This window comes from Phycodurus eques, chromosome 8 (genome assembly GCF_024500275.1).
Source record: "Phycodurus eques isolate BA_2022a chromosome 8, UOR_Pequ_1.1, whole genome shotgun sequence".
Taxonomy (NCBI): domain Eukaryota; kingdom Metazoa; phylum Chordata; class Actinopteri; order Syngnathiformes; family Syngnathidae; genus Phycodurus; species Phycodurus eques.
The window spans coordinates 4,819,297-4,837,662 of NC_084532.1; the positions used below are offsets into that span (position 1 = coordinate 4,819,297).

An 18,366-nucleotide genomic window follows, 5' to 3' on the forward strand; every position below is an offset into this window, starting at 1 on the left:
CCATCAGTTTGTGACCTCAAACTGAAGGGCACTTGGGCTCAGCAGTAGGATAACTATCCAGAACAAACCAACAAACAAGTCAACTTCTGAATGGTTTAAAAAAACAAAATGAAGGTTTTGGAGTGGCCTAGTCAAAGTCCAGTCTTGAATCCAGTTGAAATGCAGTGGCATGACCTTAAAAAGGCTGTTCATGCTCGAAAACCCTCCATTTTTGCTTTATTCAAACAATTCTGCTAGGAAGAGTGGGCCAAAATATCTCCACAGACATATGAAAGACCAATTATAGAAAACGCTTGATTTCAGTTGTTGCTGCTGAGGATGGCCGAACCAGTTATTAGGTTTCGGTGGCCATTACTTTTTCACACAGGGCCTGTATGTATATGTATGTGTATATTAAAAAAAAAAAAAAAAAAAAACAATATATAGGGTTAGGAGTAATAAAGTGTAGGAGTTATGAAGAAAACTAAACCACCCAGATGTTTCGATGAAACAAAGTGTAAATTTAATCGGTTAAACAAGAAGAAAAAGACATAAAGTCCATGAGAAGGGAACATGTTAAAGATGTCCGAAATGCAATTTTGTGACTGCATTAAGCTCAATTCGAGCAATGCACAAGAAGCACATACTGTAGTTGCCTAATATTTAATGGATACACAGTCACACGGTACATATTGACCTTTTTCACTGTAATAAAGTAATTTCATGCTCATATACATCTAGTGAAGTTATTAGTCTTTCACAGGTTTCATGCTGTACAACATAAAATGACCTCTTCAAAAGGGACTCTTGTGTTACACACTGCAGAATGAAAGCACTATTCAAAGTCACAGCAAGTCCTGTGCAACAAGATGGATATGCCAGGAGGGAGTGAACAGGAGAGAGTAAGGAGACAGAAAACAGGTATAGAAAGAACATTCACATATCCTCAAATACCCACAGTCGTTCGTTTTCTTCAAGTTATCATTGGCTGTGATAAGCAAGCAGTCTTATCTTTAAGCGCTGATAAGCCAAATGGTTTGTCCTGCAGGTAGAATGAGAAATGAAATGGGTTACCAAAAGCTAATTTACAAAGGGCAAAGTTGTTATTATTAGGAATTTTATTCCTCCTAAATTTGATCCTGTCTGCTCTTTGGTGTCATCACAACGAAGTTTTTAAGTTGATACATTTTATCCAAGTTCAAGATTCAAGTCTTACATTTGTGAATAATACGTCGTATAACACGTCGAGTCCTTTTAAAAACATTGAAAACTGCAACCTGCAAAACAAAATCACTACCCAATAGATCATTACATGCATTGCTTTCCTAAAGTAAGCTATTCACTTTGTGGGGATTTCCGTCAAAATGTGTATCTGACAATAGCATAGACAATAAAAATAATAATCTATAACTATAAACTATTTTCATGTATTAGGTGTGGTAAGGTTAATACATGCATTCAAGGCCAGAACTCACAGGCTATAAACAACCAACAATGGACCTTAACATGCCTGTGAATATTTTCATTCATCCAAATCATTTCATTCTCAGTGCATTGAATTGATCGCGACTAGGCTGTTCTGTTTGTCTTAGAAGATGTTTCGCCTCTCTTCCGAGCAGGCTTCTTCAGTTCATGCAACAAGGCATAGTTAGGATCCATCCATCCATTTTCTGAACCGCTTATCCTCACAAGGGTCGCGGGCGTGCTGGAGTCTATCCCAGCTATCTTCGGGCAAGAGGCGCGCTACACCCTGTACTGGTCTCCAGCCAATCGCAGGGCACATCTAAACAAACAACCATTCACACTCACATTCACACCTACGTGCAATTTAGAGTCCCTAATTAACTTACCATGTATGTTTTGGGATATGGGAGGAAACCGGAGTAACCCACGAAGGCACAGGGAGAACATGCAAACTCCATACAGGCGAGGCCGGATTTGAACCCCGCTCCCCAGAACTGTGGGGGAGATATGCTAACCAGTCAGCCTTCTTGTTGTTTCTTGTAAGGCAATTGAGTAAAAACTACTTATGGTCATTAAATATAAAGCTTTTCCTGATGTACTTTCCGTTTATGTCTTATTGTGTACTGTACTGTCGTGTTTTCTCGGTGACTATGAGTCTGCTTAATAAAAGGTGATTTATTGATTGTATTGCTTTGCAATAAAACAAAGGTAAAAAAACATAAATCGGACTAACCCGGAAGTGAACGCAGGTATTCACCTTCGACGAATTTATTTCTTAAATAAATTACGTTTTATCCAAAACCAATATATGCTACAAAAAAGATGTTTAATTGTTGTTAGAAGTATGATGGGTCCTTGGAAAAATATCTCAACAGTAAGGTGTCCCTAGCTGGACCCAAAGTTAGAGAATCCCTGTTCTAAACAGTTAAATAATAATGGCTAGAAACAAAGTATTGTGAGGTTTTCATGAGGGAAATATTTTCGGAACTAGTGTTAATAATACACAGAGAGCTAAACTAATAAACAAATGTGCTCTTTGTACCACAAAATTGAAACTGAAACAGCATCCAGTAGTTGACATTGTCACTGGCCTGCTTCTCATCTAACATACACCAGACAGATGGACGTCAACGTTTTTTTATTTTTTAAAGTGCTTAAAAAACAACGCACACACATACGGTTGTGTCTCGTCCAACCACTAGGGGATACCGATCAAGCCGATAAAATCAGTGTAAAGTGTAGTTATTAGATAATTATTGATAGTGAACTGTTCCAAATGATATTGTAGTGTAGAGATTTGGAGTTGCTTGGGGGAAGGTAAATGGTTCAACTAAGTTTCTCGCTTTAGTAATAATGGTAAGGTATTCATCCCAAATACGTGAAATACCGCTTTCTCTCTCTGTAATGCCACACATTGTTATACTAGAATTTTTTAAACTATTAGTTCGTAAAATTTTGACAGTAATAGCCTTGGTATTAAGGAGTGGATAAAGTCACTTAAGTCCCCACTGAACGCCCAGGTCCGAAATGCACCACCAGCCACTGGCACATACACATGACAACTCCTTTCCATTTATTTGTTGATAACAGTTTTAAAACTCTTGTATTCAAACAAAAAGATAGGAATGTGTGGTAGGGTTTTAAATATTTTACTGTATCTTTTTGTGCGGTAACAAAAAAACTGAAAGATATCAATGTTTTAAACATCTTCATGCATCATTAATCTACCTTTATTCAACTCGAAAAACTCATTTGATTAGACTTCCAAATTTTTTTTCTGCATGCTCAAAGAATGAGATTGGGTGTTCCAAAATGGGCAGAACAAAGTGGCGAGGGGAGAGTTTTAGATGTGAGCTTGTAAGCAATGGCAGCTGACAGAAGGCTTTTTTTGTTGGAAAGAATGTTTTCACTCTTCTCCTGATTGGCTTCAACTAGCGGGCTGCTGTACGATTTGATGCTAGATCTTATTTCATAATACATGATTACAGAATAAAATCACTTTCTGGCATAAAGCTGATTTTTTTTTTCCCCCTGAAAAATATAACGAGAAATTACACTTCTCTCACCAAACTAGTTAGTATATGGGGAGAACTTAGAGTTGCTCAAAACCATGAGGAAATGTTCACAAGGAAGAAATGACAGCAAAACATCGGTAAAAATATTCATAGACTTGAGAACCAGCACCTGAGGAAACAGCTCTTAAGAACACTTACTAAACCCTCTGCAGAGCACCTGCATGCCCCCCTGTGGTTTAACTAATAATGCTGATGTTTATTGTACTTGAGGAGCTATTAAATCAAGCAAAGAGCCTCTATTTCATTTCATAACAACTTAATTACTGGGAGGATCCCGCCGGCTCAGGTTTATAAAATAAACTAATACTAATATTTAAGACATTCATCTGAACTGTCTGACACATTGTGAACTGTCAACTGTAAATAGTTTTCTGCAACTTTTTCCTGTCCTGCTGTAGTTTTTCCTTTGATTCATTGTATTTATTTAATCACACTTCCTATGACGTATAATGCTTTATACTTCTTAAATTGTGGGACTATTTGCTCAAGCAGCGGTGAAGCTTGCCCCATCCTTGCTTGTGAACAAGTGAGCCTTTCAGTGATGTTCCTTTATACTCAATCATGACACTCACTGGTTTCCAATGAACTTGTTCACCTGTGGAATGTTCTAAAAAAATTTTCTTTTAGCATTCCTCAACTCTGCCTGTCTTTTGTTGCCCCTGTCCCATCTTTTTTGGAGCATGTTGCAGGCATCAATTCAAAATGAGTGAATATTTGCAGCTAAAAAAAACTAAACAAAAATAGAAACAATCACATTTATATGTTTGAACATTACAGATCTGGTCTCTGTAGTCTATTCAATTGAATATAGGTTGAAAGGGATTTGCAAATCATTGTATTTTGTTTTTATATGCATTTCACACAAAGTCACAACTTTACTGGAATTGGGGTTTATGATTATTGTTTACAGGTTTACTTGCAGGAATTATACAGAAATGTATTGACATAAATTTAGTTCTGTTTCTGAACCCATCCATCCATCCAATTTCAACACTGCTTATCCTGGTTAGGGTCGCGGGGCGCTGGAGCCTATCCCAGCCGACTTTGGGCGAAAGGCAGACTACACCCTGCACTGGTCGCCAGTTAGTCGCAGGGCACTGTTTCTGAACCAGCCAAACTTTTCATTTGTGCGACCGAAGTAAAAATGCTCACTCAGCATAAGATCCTCTATTACACAATAGGTGCCTTGCTTGTAGATTGAAGCCCACAAGATAGTGGATTCCACTTGCTATATAATTTTTTTTTTCCAACTATTTCCAGGTGAGAGCTCCAAACGGGAGTGAAGTCATGCATGCTGTGATCAATTGAAAGGGAGACTCCAGACCTCTTTCATTCATAGCCACTTCATACAACAAACAGCATGTACAACTTGTATGAATGGTCGTTTTATGTTATGTTTTTTTTTTTTTTTTGTGTTGTTTTTTTTAACTCAGTCATTTCTGTCCTCTGTATGTTGCACATATATTGAGAACTGACAATAAATGGGCGCCTGTGGCACAGTAGGTAGAGCGGCTTCGTCTAGTGACTGAAGGGTAGCCAGTTCGAATCCCGGCTCCGACTGTCCGTGTGTCGAAGTGTCCTTGGGCAAGACACTGAACCCTAATTTACTCCCACTGGGCCTGGCAGCGCCTTGCATGGCAGCAGTCGTCCATTGGTGTATGAATGTATGTGTGAATGGGTGAAGGTGAGGCTTTGTAAAGTGCTTTGGGCACTGTAATAGTGGAGATAACGGGCTGTATAAATGCAGTCCATTTACCATAAATGCTACCGTACCATACCATAATGTTTCCACAGCTCAATCCTCTTGTCTTTTTCAGACTAGTCTCTGAAATTGAGTGCGACAGATTGCGAGTACATTTAATTTGGCAAGATTCACAATCTATTTACTTTTTGGGTTCCATTTTTCCTTGTAATATAATCACTATTAATCAATGACACATTGTGGTAATCTGGAGGGCCTCAAATACAACCTTGCAGCTGACAGAATCCTCTCAGGGGATTCTGTGATAATGTGGAGTAATAAGTACTAAGAGATCTCTAATCACTTGCCCACATGATAAGACTATTAATCTTGCCGCCCATGCTGCTCAGCTCCAGCGGACAACTGCCTTTTGCCAAGAAGGGAAACATTAAACACCTCTTACATAGCCCCTGATCAACGATGCCATAAAATATCAGCTTGAGACATAGTTACATGGGAACTTGTCTCTGAATTGGCAGAATCTTGGGTGGCATCAGTCCATATGACAATGGGTATGATTCATGACACAATCTTCACGAATTTGGGCATAATAGCTAACACAGTGTTGCTATTATGATAAATCCTATTTTTACCCATACTAATCCAAATATTTAAGTTGACCATTCGATGGGGTGACTCCCCATGGCTTTGGAAAATAAAATAAAAGGATATACAGGCAGTTAATAGCAACATGTCATCAATTGCAAGTAAAACATAACGATACTGTCATATTTTAGAGCTTCACGTATTGTGAATGGTGGATATGACAAAGCTTTTATGTTTAACAAGAGGCTGCAAATAATAATAATAAGGCACATTCTCTGGTGCCTGCAATAATAAAAGATGCATTGTTGTGCTGCTGGTTCATCTGTACTTCATCTGGTTGTACATGAATAAAACAGATTAAATAAATGAAAGATTAGCAGCTGTGAATACTATCACACCCTGATTACATTTGTTGTTACCATAACAAGTCCTACAAATCCCCTTGATGAAGCCAACAGAACGACATCATCTGCAAAGAGCATAGATGCAATCCCGAGGCCACCAAACCGGACTCCTTCTACGCCTCGGCTGCGCCTTAAAATTCTGTCCATAAAGGTTATGAATAGAATTGGTGAGAAAGGGCAGCCTTGGCGAAGTCCAACCCTCACCAGAAACGAGTCCGACTTACTGCCGGATACGCGGACCAAACTCTGACTCCGGTCGTACAGGGACCGAACAGCCCGTATCAGGGGGTTCGGTACCCAATACTCCCGAAGCACCCCCCACCGGACTCCCCGAGAGACACGGTCGCCTTCTCCAAGTCCACAAAACACATGTAGACTGGTTGGGCGAACTCCCATGCACCCTCGAGGACCCTGACGAGGGTGTAGCACTGGTCCACTGTTCCACGGCCAGGACGAAAACCACACTGCTCCTCCTGGATCTAAGATTCAACTTCCTGACGGACCATCCTCTCCAGCACCACTGAATAGACCTTACCAGTGAGGCTGAGGAGAGTGATCCCCCTATAGATGGAACAGACCCTCCGGTCCCCCTTCTTAATAAAGGGGGACCACCACCCCAGTCTGCCAATCCAGAGGCACTGTCCCCGATGCCCACGCGATGTTGCAGAGGCGTTTCAACCAGAAAAGCCCCTCAACATCCAGAGCCTTCAGGAACGAATCTCATCCACCCCCGGGGCCTTGCCAGCGAGGAGCTTTTGAACCACCTCGGTGATCTCAACCTCAGAGATAGGAGAGCCCGCCTCAGAGAACGCATGGGAAGGCGTGTCGGTGGAATTGAGGTCTTCGAAGTATTCTCCTCACCGACAACATCCCGAGACGAGGTCAGCAGACTGGGGTCTCAACGGGGTCTCCATGGCCTCAACGAACTCCTCCCATACCCGGGTTTTTGATTCAGCGACCACCAAAGTTGCATTCCGCTAGGCCAGCCAGTACCCATCAGCTGCCTCAGGAGTCCCACAGGCCAAAAAGGCCCAATAGGACTCCTTCAGCTTGGCGGCATCCTGACCGTTGGTGTCCACCACCGGGTTCGGGGCTTGCCGCCATGACAGGCACCGACCACCTTATGGCCACAGCTCCAGTGAGCCACCTCAGCAATGGAGGCGCGGAACATGTTCCACTCGGACTAGATGTCCCCGTGTTCCTCGGAACATGAGCAAAGTTCTGTTGGAAGGTGGGAGTTGAAACTCCTTCTGACAGGGGATTCTGCCAGACGTTCCCAGCAGATCCTCACAATATGTTTGGGCCTCCCAGGTCGGACTGGCATCTTCCCCCACCATCGGAGCCAACTCACCAGCAGGTGCTGATCAGTTGACAACTCCGCCCCTGTCTTCACCTGAGTGTCCAAGAATTGCGGCCGCAAGTCCGATGACACGACGATAAAGTCGTTCATCGAACTGCGACCTAGGGTGTCCTGGTGCCAAGTGCACGTGTGGACACCTTGATGCTTGAACATGGTGTTCGTTATGGACAATATGTGATGAGCACAGAAGTCCAATAACAGAACACCGCTCGGGTTCTGATCGGGGTGGGGGGGGGTGGGGGTGGACGTTCCTCCCAATCACGCCCTTCCAGGTCTCACTGTCATTGCCCACGTGAGCATTGAAATCCCCCAGCAGAACAATGGAGTCCCCAGCGGGAGCGCTCTCCAGCACCCCCTCCAAGGACTCCAAGAAGGGTGGGTACTCTGAATTGCTGTTTGGTGCACAGGCACAAACAACCCTTCCCCCCACCCGAAGGCGGAGGGAGGCTACCCTCTCGTCCACCGCATTGAACCCCAACGTACAGGGGGCGAGCCGGGGGGCAATAAGTATACGCACACCTGCTTTGCGCCTCTCACCGTGAGCAACTCCAGAGTGGAAGAGAGTCCAACCCCTCTCAAGAGGACTGGTACCAGAGCCCAAGCCGTGTGTGGAGGCGAGTCCGACTATATCAAGTCGGAACTTCTCGACCACACACACCACCTCGGGCTCCTTCACTGCCAGAGAGGTGACATTCCACATCCCTACAGCCAGCTTCTGTAGGCGGGGATCGGATCGCCAAGGTCCCTGCCTTCGGCCACCGCCCAGCTCGCACTACACCCAAACCCTATGGCCCCTCCCACAGGTGGTGAGCCCTTGGTAAGGGGGACTCATGCTACCATTTCGGGCTGTGTCCAGCCGGGCCCCATGGGTGCAGGCCCGGTCACCAGGCGCTTGCCTTCGAGCCCCACCTCCAGGCCTGGCTCCCGAGGGGTCCCCGGTGACCCGCGTCCGGGCAAGGGAAAACTGAGTCCATAGTTTGTCGTCATCATAAGGGGTCTTTGTGCCGTGCTTTGTCTGGTCGCTCACCTAGGACCTGTTTGTCATGGATGACCCAGCCAGGGGCATAAAGCCCCAAAAAATTTAGCTCCTAGGATCATTGGGAGACACAAACCCCTCCACCACGATAAGGTGATGGCTTCCAGGAGGGGCCTCATAATAAATAAATAAATACCCGTGACGAGTCGCCACATCGTGTTATCCTTTTCCATGAAAGCTTATCTCCTGCACACTCCTCTCAAACACCAACTGGCCTCATGTCTTCCCTCACGACATCTATCAACCACAAGCTCTCTTGCCTGGCAGCTCCATCCTCATCACCCTTCTACCAATATACTCACTATCTCTCCTCTGGATGTGTCCAAGCCATTGAAGTGTGCTCTCTCTAACTTTGTCTCCAAAACATCGAACCTTGGCTGTCCCTCTGATTAGCTCATTTCTAATTTTATCCAACCTGGTCACTCCGAGAGTGAACCTCAACATCTTCATTTCCGCCACATCCAGCTCTGCTTCCTGTTGTCTCTTCAGTGCCACTGTCTCTAATCCGTACATCATGGCTGGCCTAACCTTTTTTATCAACTTTGCCCTTCATCCTACCAGACTCTTCTGTCACATAACACACCTGACACCTTCCTCCAACCATCCCAACCTTCTGTTTCTTAATTTCTTTAGCACACTCACCATTGCTCTGTATGTTGACCCAAAGTATTTAAAGTCTTCCACCCTCGCTATCTCTTCTCCCTGTAGCCTCACTCTTCCGCCTCCACCCCTGTCATTCATGCACATATATTCTTAATTCGGCTAATCTTCATTCCTCTCCTTTCCAGTGCATGCCTCCATCTTTCTAACTGTTCCTCCACCTGCTCCCTGCTTTATCTGCAGATCACAATGTCATCTGCAAACATCATGGTCCACGGGGACCTCATCTGTCAGCCTATCCATCACCACTGCAAACAGGAAAGGGCTCAGGGCTGATCCTTGATGCAGTCCCACTGCCACCTTAAACTCCTCTGTCACACATACAGCACACCTCACCACTGTCCTGCTGCTCTCATAAATGTCCTATATTATTCTAACATACTTCTCTGTCATGCCAGACTTCCGCGTGCAGTACAACAGTTCCTCTCTGGGTACTCTATCATAGGCTTTCTCCAGATCTACAAAGACACAATATAGCTCCTTCTGACCTTCTCTGCACTTTTCCATCAACATCCTCAAGTCAAATACAGCATCTGTGGTACTCTTTCTAGGCATGAAACCATATTGTTGCTCGCAAATACTCACTTATGTCCTGAGTCTAGCCTCTCCCATAACTCTTTCCCATAACTTCATTGTGTGGTACATCAACTTTATTCCTCTATAGTTCCCGCAGCTCTGCATATCACCCTTGTTCTTAAAAATGGGCACCAGCACATTTTTCCTCCATTCCTCAGGCATCTTCTCACCTGCTAGAATTCTGTTGAAAAAGCTGGTCAAAAACACTACAGCACCTCTCCAAAATGCTTCCATACCTCCACAGGAATGTCATCCGGACCAACTGCCTTTCCATTATTCATCCTCTTTAATGCCTTTCTAACTTCCCCCTTCTTTATCATCTTCCTTGTCCAACACACTTGGCTCCTCTACTCTTCCTTCTCTCTCATTTTCCTTATTCATCAACTCCTCAAAATATTCTTTTCATCTATCCAGCACACTCCTGGCACCAGTCAACACATTTCCATCTATATCCTTAATCACCCTAACCTGTTGCACATTCTTCCCATCTCTATTCCTCTGTCTGGCCAGCCTGTATAGATCCTTTTCTCCTTCTTTAGTGTCCAACCTGCCATACATTCTTGTTTGGCCTTTGCCACCTCTACCTTTGCCCTGTGTCGCATCTCAATGTATTCCTTTCAGCCTCTGCTCGGTCCTCTCAGTGTCCCACTTTGTAGCTTTCTTTCCTTGTATGATTTCTTGTAGTTTGAGTTTCCATCACCAAGTCTCCTTCTCTCCTTTCCTGCTAGAAGATACACAAAGTACTCTCCTGCCTGCCTCTCTGATGACCTTGGCTGTAGTAGTCCAGTCTTCTGGAAGCTCCTCCTGTCCACCGAGAGCCTGTCTCACTTCTTCCCGAAAAGCTGCACAACACTCTTCCTTTCTCAGTTTCCACCACATGGCTCTCTGCTCTCCCTTTGTCTTCTTAATCTTCCTCCCCACCACCAGCGTAATTTTACACAACATCATCCTATGCTGTCTAGCCACACTCTCCCCTACCACTACCTTACAGTCAGTAAACTCCTTCAGATTAGTGCTAATGAGTGTCAATCAGTTTGGAATGCATTACAATCGCTAACCAATTACAAGCGACGATCCCCCCAGGATGAGAACAATAGTAGACTAGCCGACGACTTGAACACCTTCTACTGCAGATTTGAAAAGGACACTTTCACACCCCACACCCACATAACCGCATCACCGACCACAATCACACCTCTGACGTCTTCAAACAACAAAAGATTAACAAAGCGGCAGGCCCAAGTCTGCGCGGACCAGCTCGCTCCAGTCTTCACACAGATCTTCAATAGATCTCTGGAACTGTGCCAAGTACCATCCTGTTTCAAACGCTTCACCATCATCCCAGTCCCCAAGAAACCTGCGATCTCGGGTCTGAATGACTACAGGCCTGTCGCCTTGACATCTGTGGTCATGAAGTCCTTTGAATGCCTCGTGCTGGACCACTTCAAGAGCGTCACAGGTCCCCTGCTGAACCCCTGCAGTTTGCCTACCGAGCAAACAGGGCCACGTATGATGCAGTCGACATGGGACTACACTTCATCCTGAAACACCTCGGCGGCGCGGGGACCTACGCGAGGATCCTGTTCGTGGACTTCAGCTCATCATCCCCAAACTCCTCTCCTCCAAGCTTCTCCAGCGGAGCGTCTCGCATGCCATCTGCCAGTGGATTTACAGCTTCCTGATGAGGCTGGGGGAGGCCACCTCATCTACATGCACCAACAGCACCAGGGCGCCCCAAGGTTGTGTCCTCTTGCCGCTGCTCTTCTCTCTCTGCACAAACGACTGCACCTCAACGCACCCGGCTGTCAAACTCGTGAAGTTTGAAGATGACACCCAGGCGCTGTTGAGGCAGTTCTACACAGTGGTCATCGAATCTGTCCTGTGTTCTTCCATCACAGTCTGTTTTGGTGCTGTTACAAAAAAGGAAAAACTCCAACAGCAACAGACAATCAAAACTGCTGGAAAGCTTGTCGGTACCACCCTACCCACCCTTGACAACTTGCATGCTGCCAGAACTACGACAAGAGCATGCAAAATCCTCTTGGACCCTCCACATCCTGGTCACCAGCTCTTCCAGCTCCTTCCCTCAGGTAGGCACTACCAAACAATGCAAACTAAAACTAGCAGACATTCCAACAGCTTCTTCCCTCTTGCCATTAACTTCTTAAACTGTTAACTTACAATTCTATTGCAACACGCTGCCAATTTTGTCTTGAGTTTGTTGTCACATCTTTGTCGGGCCAATTATACATTACTCGTGCACTCACTGTCGTAGTCTCGCCACACTGCACTATTTGCATATCTGTTGTACTCATGTACCTGATTAGCCTCTGCAGTATTTGCAGAATCGACTGAGTAGCATCTGCAACATTTGCACAATCGACATTGATTATCGCACTACTGGCCACTTTAAACTGCATACATTTCTTGAAGTCTTGGTGCCCTTTGCACAATGGTCATTGCACTGGACTATTGCTCTATTAGTCATTCAAACTGCTCTCATTGCTAGAGAACTCTGCATCTTTTTGCGCAATTGTCAGACAAATAAAATAAATAAATCACAAAAACATTGTACCGGCTTTACCAGATTACTAGCAACCTTTTATTTCTCAGTGACTGTTTTTCTCAATGTCTTTATGTCTCAAAAGTATTCTCTGTCAATTGAGTGTCTTTTGTCGAACTAAAGCGGCTCCAACTACCGGCGACAAATTCCTTGTGTGTTTTTGACATACTTGGTGAAATAAAATGATTCTGATTCTAATTACATTGTCTGCAAAAGATGTAATTCACCTGCACAAGATGCGCTCTTGTAGGTCACCCTATGTTTCTGCCTCTTCTGGAAAAAAAGTGTTCACTACAGTCATTTCCATCCTTTTTGCAAAGTATACCACCATGTGTCCCTCCAAGTTCCTTTCCTGGATGCCGTACTTACCCATTACTTCTTCATCACCCCTGTTTTCTTCACCAATATGTCCATTACAATCTGCACCAATCACGACTCTCTCTCTGTCTGGGATGCCCAGAACTACTTCGTCTATCTCCTTCCAGAATTTTTCTTTCACCTCTTGGTCACATCGTACCTGTGGGGCATAAGCTGCTGATTATTATATTATTATACATAACATCCCTCAATTTCAAGTTTCAGCCTCATCACTCGATCTGATACTCTTTTCACCTCCAAGACATTCTTAGCCAACTCTTCTTTTAAAATAACCCCTACTCCATTTCTCTTCCCATCTACACCAGGGTAAAATAATTTCAACTCTTAAACCTCTAGTTTCACTGCCTTTCCACCTGCTCTCCTGGACACATAATATATCAACCTTTCTCCTAATCATCATGTCAACCTACTCCCGAGCTTTTCCTGTCTCAGTCCCAACATTCAAATTCCCCACATTCAATTATAGGCTCTGTGCTTTCCTCTTCTCATTCTGCAGAAGAACCCGCTTTCCACCTCTCCTTCATCTTTGACCCACAGTAGCTGAATTTCCATCGGTGCCCTGCATGTTAACGGTGCTGAGGGTGGACGTTGTTAACGACCGATCTGGTATAGAATTCTTTGGATGAACGCTCATATTTGTTTGGCAAAGTTCTAAGCCAGATGCCCTTCCTGGCGCAACCCTCTGCATTTATCTGGTCTTGGGACCAGCCTACAGTTTGCACTGGCTTGTGCCCCCCCCCCCCCACAGGGCTGCATTTCTCATAATAAATAAATAAATCAATAAATAAATAAAAATAATTATCAAGTCTTCGGTATAGGACTGGACGATCAATCTATCAGTTAATTTGAGTTTATTTGTCAGGATGATATTTGTTCGCAGCGTCTGTAGTTCAAAGCACATCCCAGCTAACATGCACACAACAACATGGCTGCAAACCGAGAGGAGGTAGTTTACAAAAGCACAGTCAATGGTTCCAACTTGGTGATTTGGTCACTCGAGTGACCATTTTACAAAAAATAAATAAAAAATAAAAAAATAACCAGCGAGTTTTATTCTTATTAAGAAACAGACAACATGAGCAGAATCATTTCACATTGTTGTCTGTATGAAAAGAAAGGAGCCCAGGAAATCAAAGAGTCAGGCTAAAGATTGCCAAAAGTATGGTTCCCTTTGTTATGTTGCAAAAACAGCGATTTATCGACATGGTGGAAACTTTTGACCCAAGGAATGTGCTTCCTAGCCACAAATATTTTGCCGTTGTCGCCTTGCCTCATCCTTACAACTTCACATTAGAAAGCTCATGAGAGAGCTGAAGGATGTGGTGTGTTTAGGGTTGGGCATCGTTTCAATTTGAGCGAGTCCGTTCCCGATTACGTTTCCTTATTTCGCTTCCTATTCTTTTAGGTGGCTGGGTCAAAACAAATTGCATGGTTTAAATAAAGGGTGTCCAAATTATGAACATCCATTTTCTGAGCAGCCCGCAGCATAGACTAAAATGAACATTTGACTCAGGTTCTTTATAACCAGTATCAATATCAAATCTTTGAACTCAAAGGCAATGTGTGTGGAGCTAACCCACTTGACTTAATTTTCACTAATTAATGTTTCAGCTAAAAGTTTAATATAGCATAGCTAAAACATAGTTATTTGGGACTGTATTATCATGTCAAATGGTATATATGTGCAAGGGATGGCTTGACTTCCTGTTTGAAGCTTCCATCCATCCATCCATCCAGTTTCCGAGCCGCTTCACCTCACTATGGTCGCGGGCATGCTGGAGCCTATCCCAGCTATCATCGGGCAGGAGGCCGGGTACACCTTGAACTGGTTGCCAGCCAATCGCAGGGCACATACAAACAAACAACCATTCGCACTCAGATTCACACCTACGGGCAATTTAGAGTCTCCAATTCATGTATGTTTTTGGGATGTGGGAGGAAACCGGAGTGCCCGGAGAAAACACACGCAGGCACGGGGAGAATATGCAAACTCCACACAGGCGGGGCCGGGGATTGAACCCCGGTCCTCAGAACTGTGAGGCTGATGCTCTAACCAGTCGTCCACCGTGCCGCCTTGTTTGAAGCTTGTAGCTTTTTATTTTGAAGGTTACGCACCAGAACATTTAGGCACGAAAATTAACTTCACATGGCACCAGTTTTTTGTTTTGTTTTGTAATGAATGGAATCAAATGCTATAAAATGTTGATTTCTTTCCCTACCCACCGATGAGGCACAAGGTTGTGTTTGTGATATTGTGAGAACGTTTATGTGAATTCTGTCCCAATTCTTTGTGATGTAAAGTTGCTACAGTGAAGTTTTAGCTCAATTTTAACCTTTTTGTTTCTGTCATCGGCTCTTACGTTGGTTTGAAGACTAAAACAAATGCTAAAAACCATCAGTGCAAAAGTGAAACCATCCGTTTACCTTGTTAGCTGCCTCAATCTTGGCATGGACGTATTTTATTGTTTCACTCACCCAATTTGACTTGACTGAAGTTCCGCTCGGAGTGGGAGGGAGCACGTCAGACTTCTACACATCGTGAAAGCCTCCTTTGCACAATATAATCTTATTCCAATTGTTGTCTCGTCATTAATTTCAACAAAGTTAAGACACACTTTTGTTTGCCGCCGTTGGACACAAGCACATCTTCGTGCACGTTCTTCTTCGTTGGTTTTTGTCACACTCTTCTTCTGGGTTGGCGGACGAGGCATCGAAACTGAGAGCCGAAATGTTTTAATTTGAACGACTCCGGGACAACCGGAATGGTAGTCCTGGTTCCAATCGGTTCTCGATTCTCAATGGCCAACCCTAGGTGTTTTACTCCTCGACAAAAGATATGGAACAGCCAAGCCATGCTTCACTTCATTTTATTGTGTTAAACTGTGCAACATTTAAAAATGTATGTTCATTTTTACATTAGATTTTTTTATTTCCGAAAAAAAAAGAAAAACTAAAAATGTTGTATATATTGCCCAGCCCCACTTTAAACTATTTTTAAGTCAGTTTTGCTTAAATTTTGGTCACCTAAACAAAAATTGTGTTTCCTTACAAATAGTATTATCTTCCAAATTGTGTATCAGAACCAGATGTTGAATATCTGGGAAATTAAAGCTGATCTGTATGTCTAGTGTTTCATGTTCATATATTTATGTTTCTTGTGCCAGTTAATGGGAAATACTTTTGGAGGGCAGTGTATAGTTCTTAAATTTAAAGTCTAAATTGGTTCAACTATTTTACTGCAAATCCTAAAGTCATGACTGATGAGATACAGAGATTATGTTTGTTTTGACTCAGGGTAAATATTTCTTGTTTCCAGCCTCCAGGCTAATCAAAGCAAATTTACTGCTGCTGGTAGTGGCTTCGATGTTGAGGACATGAAAGCCCTATTGATCATAGCCTCATTTCCAAGAAAGCCAATTAATGTACTTCTGAAATGACAATTTGTGCTTTTTGATCGGATAAATCATGATATGACTGCAGTTAGTTAATTAGTTTGAGGTCAACAAGAACTCACCTGTATATCTTGTATCTGGTTGAGAAGCCTTGTCTATTCTTCTCCACAAAATCGATGTACTCCGGAGAGTGGTGGAAGGGCCCCTTGTCGGACAGGAGCCAGTCCAAGGGGCCCCCGGGCTTGTCATTTGGCAGTGTAGCCGTTGCTGCGGCTCCCACAGACCGTAAACAAACCCAGCAGAGAAGGCTGAGGCTGAAGATGGCCCATAGAGCCATCAGAGATTAAAGGAGCTGGTGAGGGATGAGGGTGCTGCTGGTGGCTGTGGAGACCGCAGTGGGGGAACATTCAACAGCCAAAGCCTCTTTGTGCAAGCTGGCTCCTCCACTGGTATAGTAAAAAGTCCTGCATCACCTCAAAGCCCCCGAAGCACCTGAATAAAAGAGATATGCAGGTAAAGATAAAGTACAAGGGATTCGGATGAAACACAAATACAAATGTTGTCATTATGTCCTATTTTTATTGCCTCAGGTATCAACAAGATTTATCTGATGAATTTATTAAGGGACATTCTAAGTATAAAATTAGTCTGAAGTATGATCAGTTGTCGAAGAAAAATGAGAAAATGTGCATGAAAATCAAAGTTATGCATTTCAAACCGCTGACTGGTCACTCATGTCTCTCATTTTTCTCCACCAGCTTTCAGACATTTCTCCTTCACTGGCACATTGGTGCATGTTGCAGTGAGGCGTTAAGTCCCATTACAATTGTAGTATTCAGATAGAAATCTATCAAGTTAACTCAGCCATGTGCCTGTGCCAAAAGTCATTACCCCTAAGAAAAAAATAACAACAGGCAGCATTGAAAGAGAGCAGAAAGTTGTTGGTGGATATAACCGCCAATACTTAATAAATTAATGTTGTAGATGTGTGATAAAAGTGTGGTATTCCTTTTAAAACCTCAACTAAATAGCAGTAAGGAATGGAATTAAATTCCCTTTTGCAACTTCTATTGTACAAACCTCAATTCCAATTATGTTGGACGTTGTGTAAAACGTAAATAAAAACATCCATTTTCTGAGCCGCTTCTCCTCACTAGGGTCGCAGGCATGCTGGAGCCTATCCCAGCTGTCATTGGGCAGGAGGCGGGGTACACCCTGAACTGGTTGCCAGGCAATCGCAGGGCACATAGAAACAAACAACCATTCGCACTCACAGTCATGCCTCCAATTAATGCATGTTTTTGGGATGTGGGAGAAAACCGGAGAGCCCGGAGAAAACCCGCGCAGGCACGGGGAGAACATGGAAACTCCACACAGGCGGGGCCGGGGATTGAACCCAGGGTCCTCAGAACTGTGAGGCTGATGCTCTAACCAGTCGGCCACTGTGCCGCCACAGAATAAACAATGATTTGCAAATTATTTTTAACCTATATTCAATTGAATACACAAAATATGCAATGTACAAACTGATAAACATTATTTTATTTGTGGGAGGAAATTTTCATTCATTCTTTCATTTTCTGTACCACATTTCCTCACTAAGGTTAATTTTAAATTTGATGCCTGAAACATATTCCAAAAAAGCTGAGACAGGGGCATGTTTACCACTGTGTTACATCACCTTTCCTTCTAACAACACTGGGAACTGAGGACACTAATTGTTGAAGTTTTCTAGGTGGAATTATTTCCCATTTTTGCTTAATGTACAACTGTTGCTCAACAGTTCGTGGTCTCCGTTGTCGTATTTTGCACTTCATAATGCGGCACACGTTTTCAATGGGAAACAGGTCTGGACAGGGCAGTCTAATCTCTTTTACGACAAAGCCACACTGTTGTAACACGTGCAGAATGTGGGTTGGCATTGTCTTGCTGAAATAAGCAGGGACGTCCCTGAAAAAGACGTTGCTTGGATGGCAGCATATGTTGTTCTCAAACCTGTATGTAGCTTTCACCATTAATGGTACCTTCACAGATGTGCAAGTTACCCATGGCATGGGCACAAACAAAGCCCCATACCATCACAGCTGCTCTCTTTGGAACTTTGCGTTGATAACAATCTGAATGGTGCTTGTCCTCTTTGGCCCAGAGGAGATGACGTTCATCATTTCGAAAAACAATTTCAAATGTTGACT

At 43.6% G+C, this 18,366-nt stretch overlaps 1 protein-coding gene across 1 annotated transcript in view; it reads right to left on the minus strand.

Annotated features, from left to right (window-relative positions):
* The window catches only part of brinp3a.2 (bone morphogenetic protein/retinoic acid inducible neural-specific 3a, tandem duplicate 2), a 46,285-nt gene extending 29,774 nt beyond the window's left edge, over nt 1-16,511 (minus strand). Inside the window, exon 1 of the mRNA XM_061683851.1 lies at nt 16,297-16,511. Coding sequence (XP_061539835.1) covers nt 16,297-16,511 — 215 coding nt within the window. The remainder of the gene's footprint in view (nt 1-16,296) is intronic.
* Nucleotides 16,512-18,366: the final 1,855 nt, after the last annotated feature.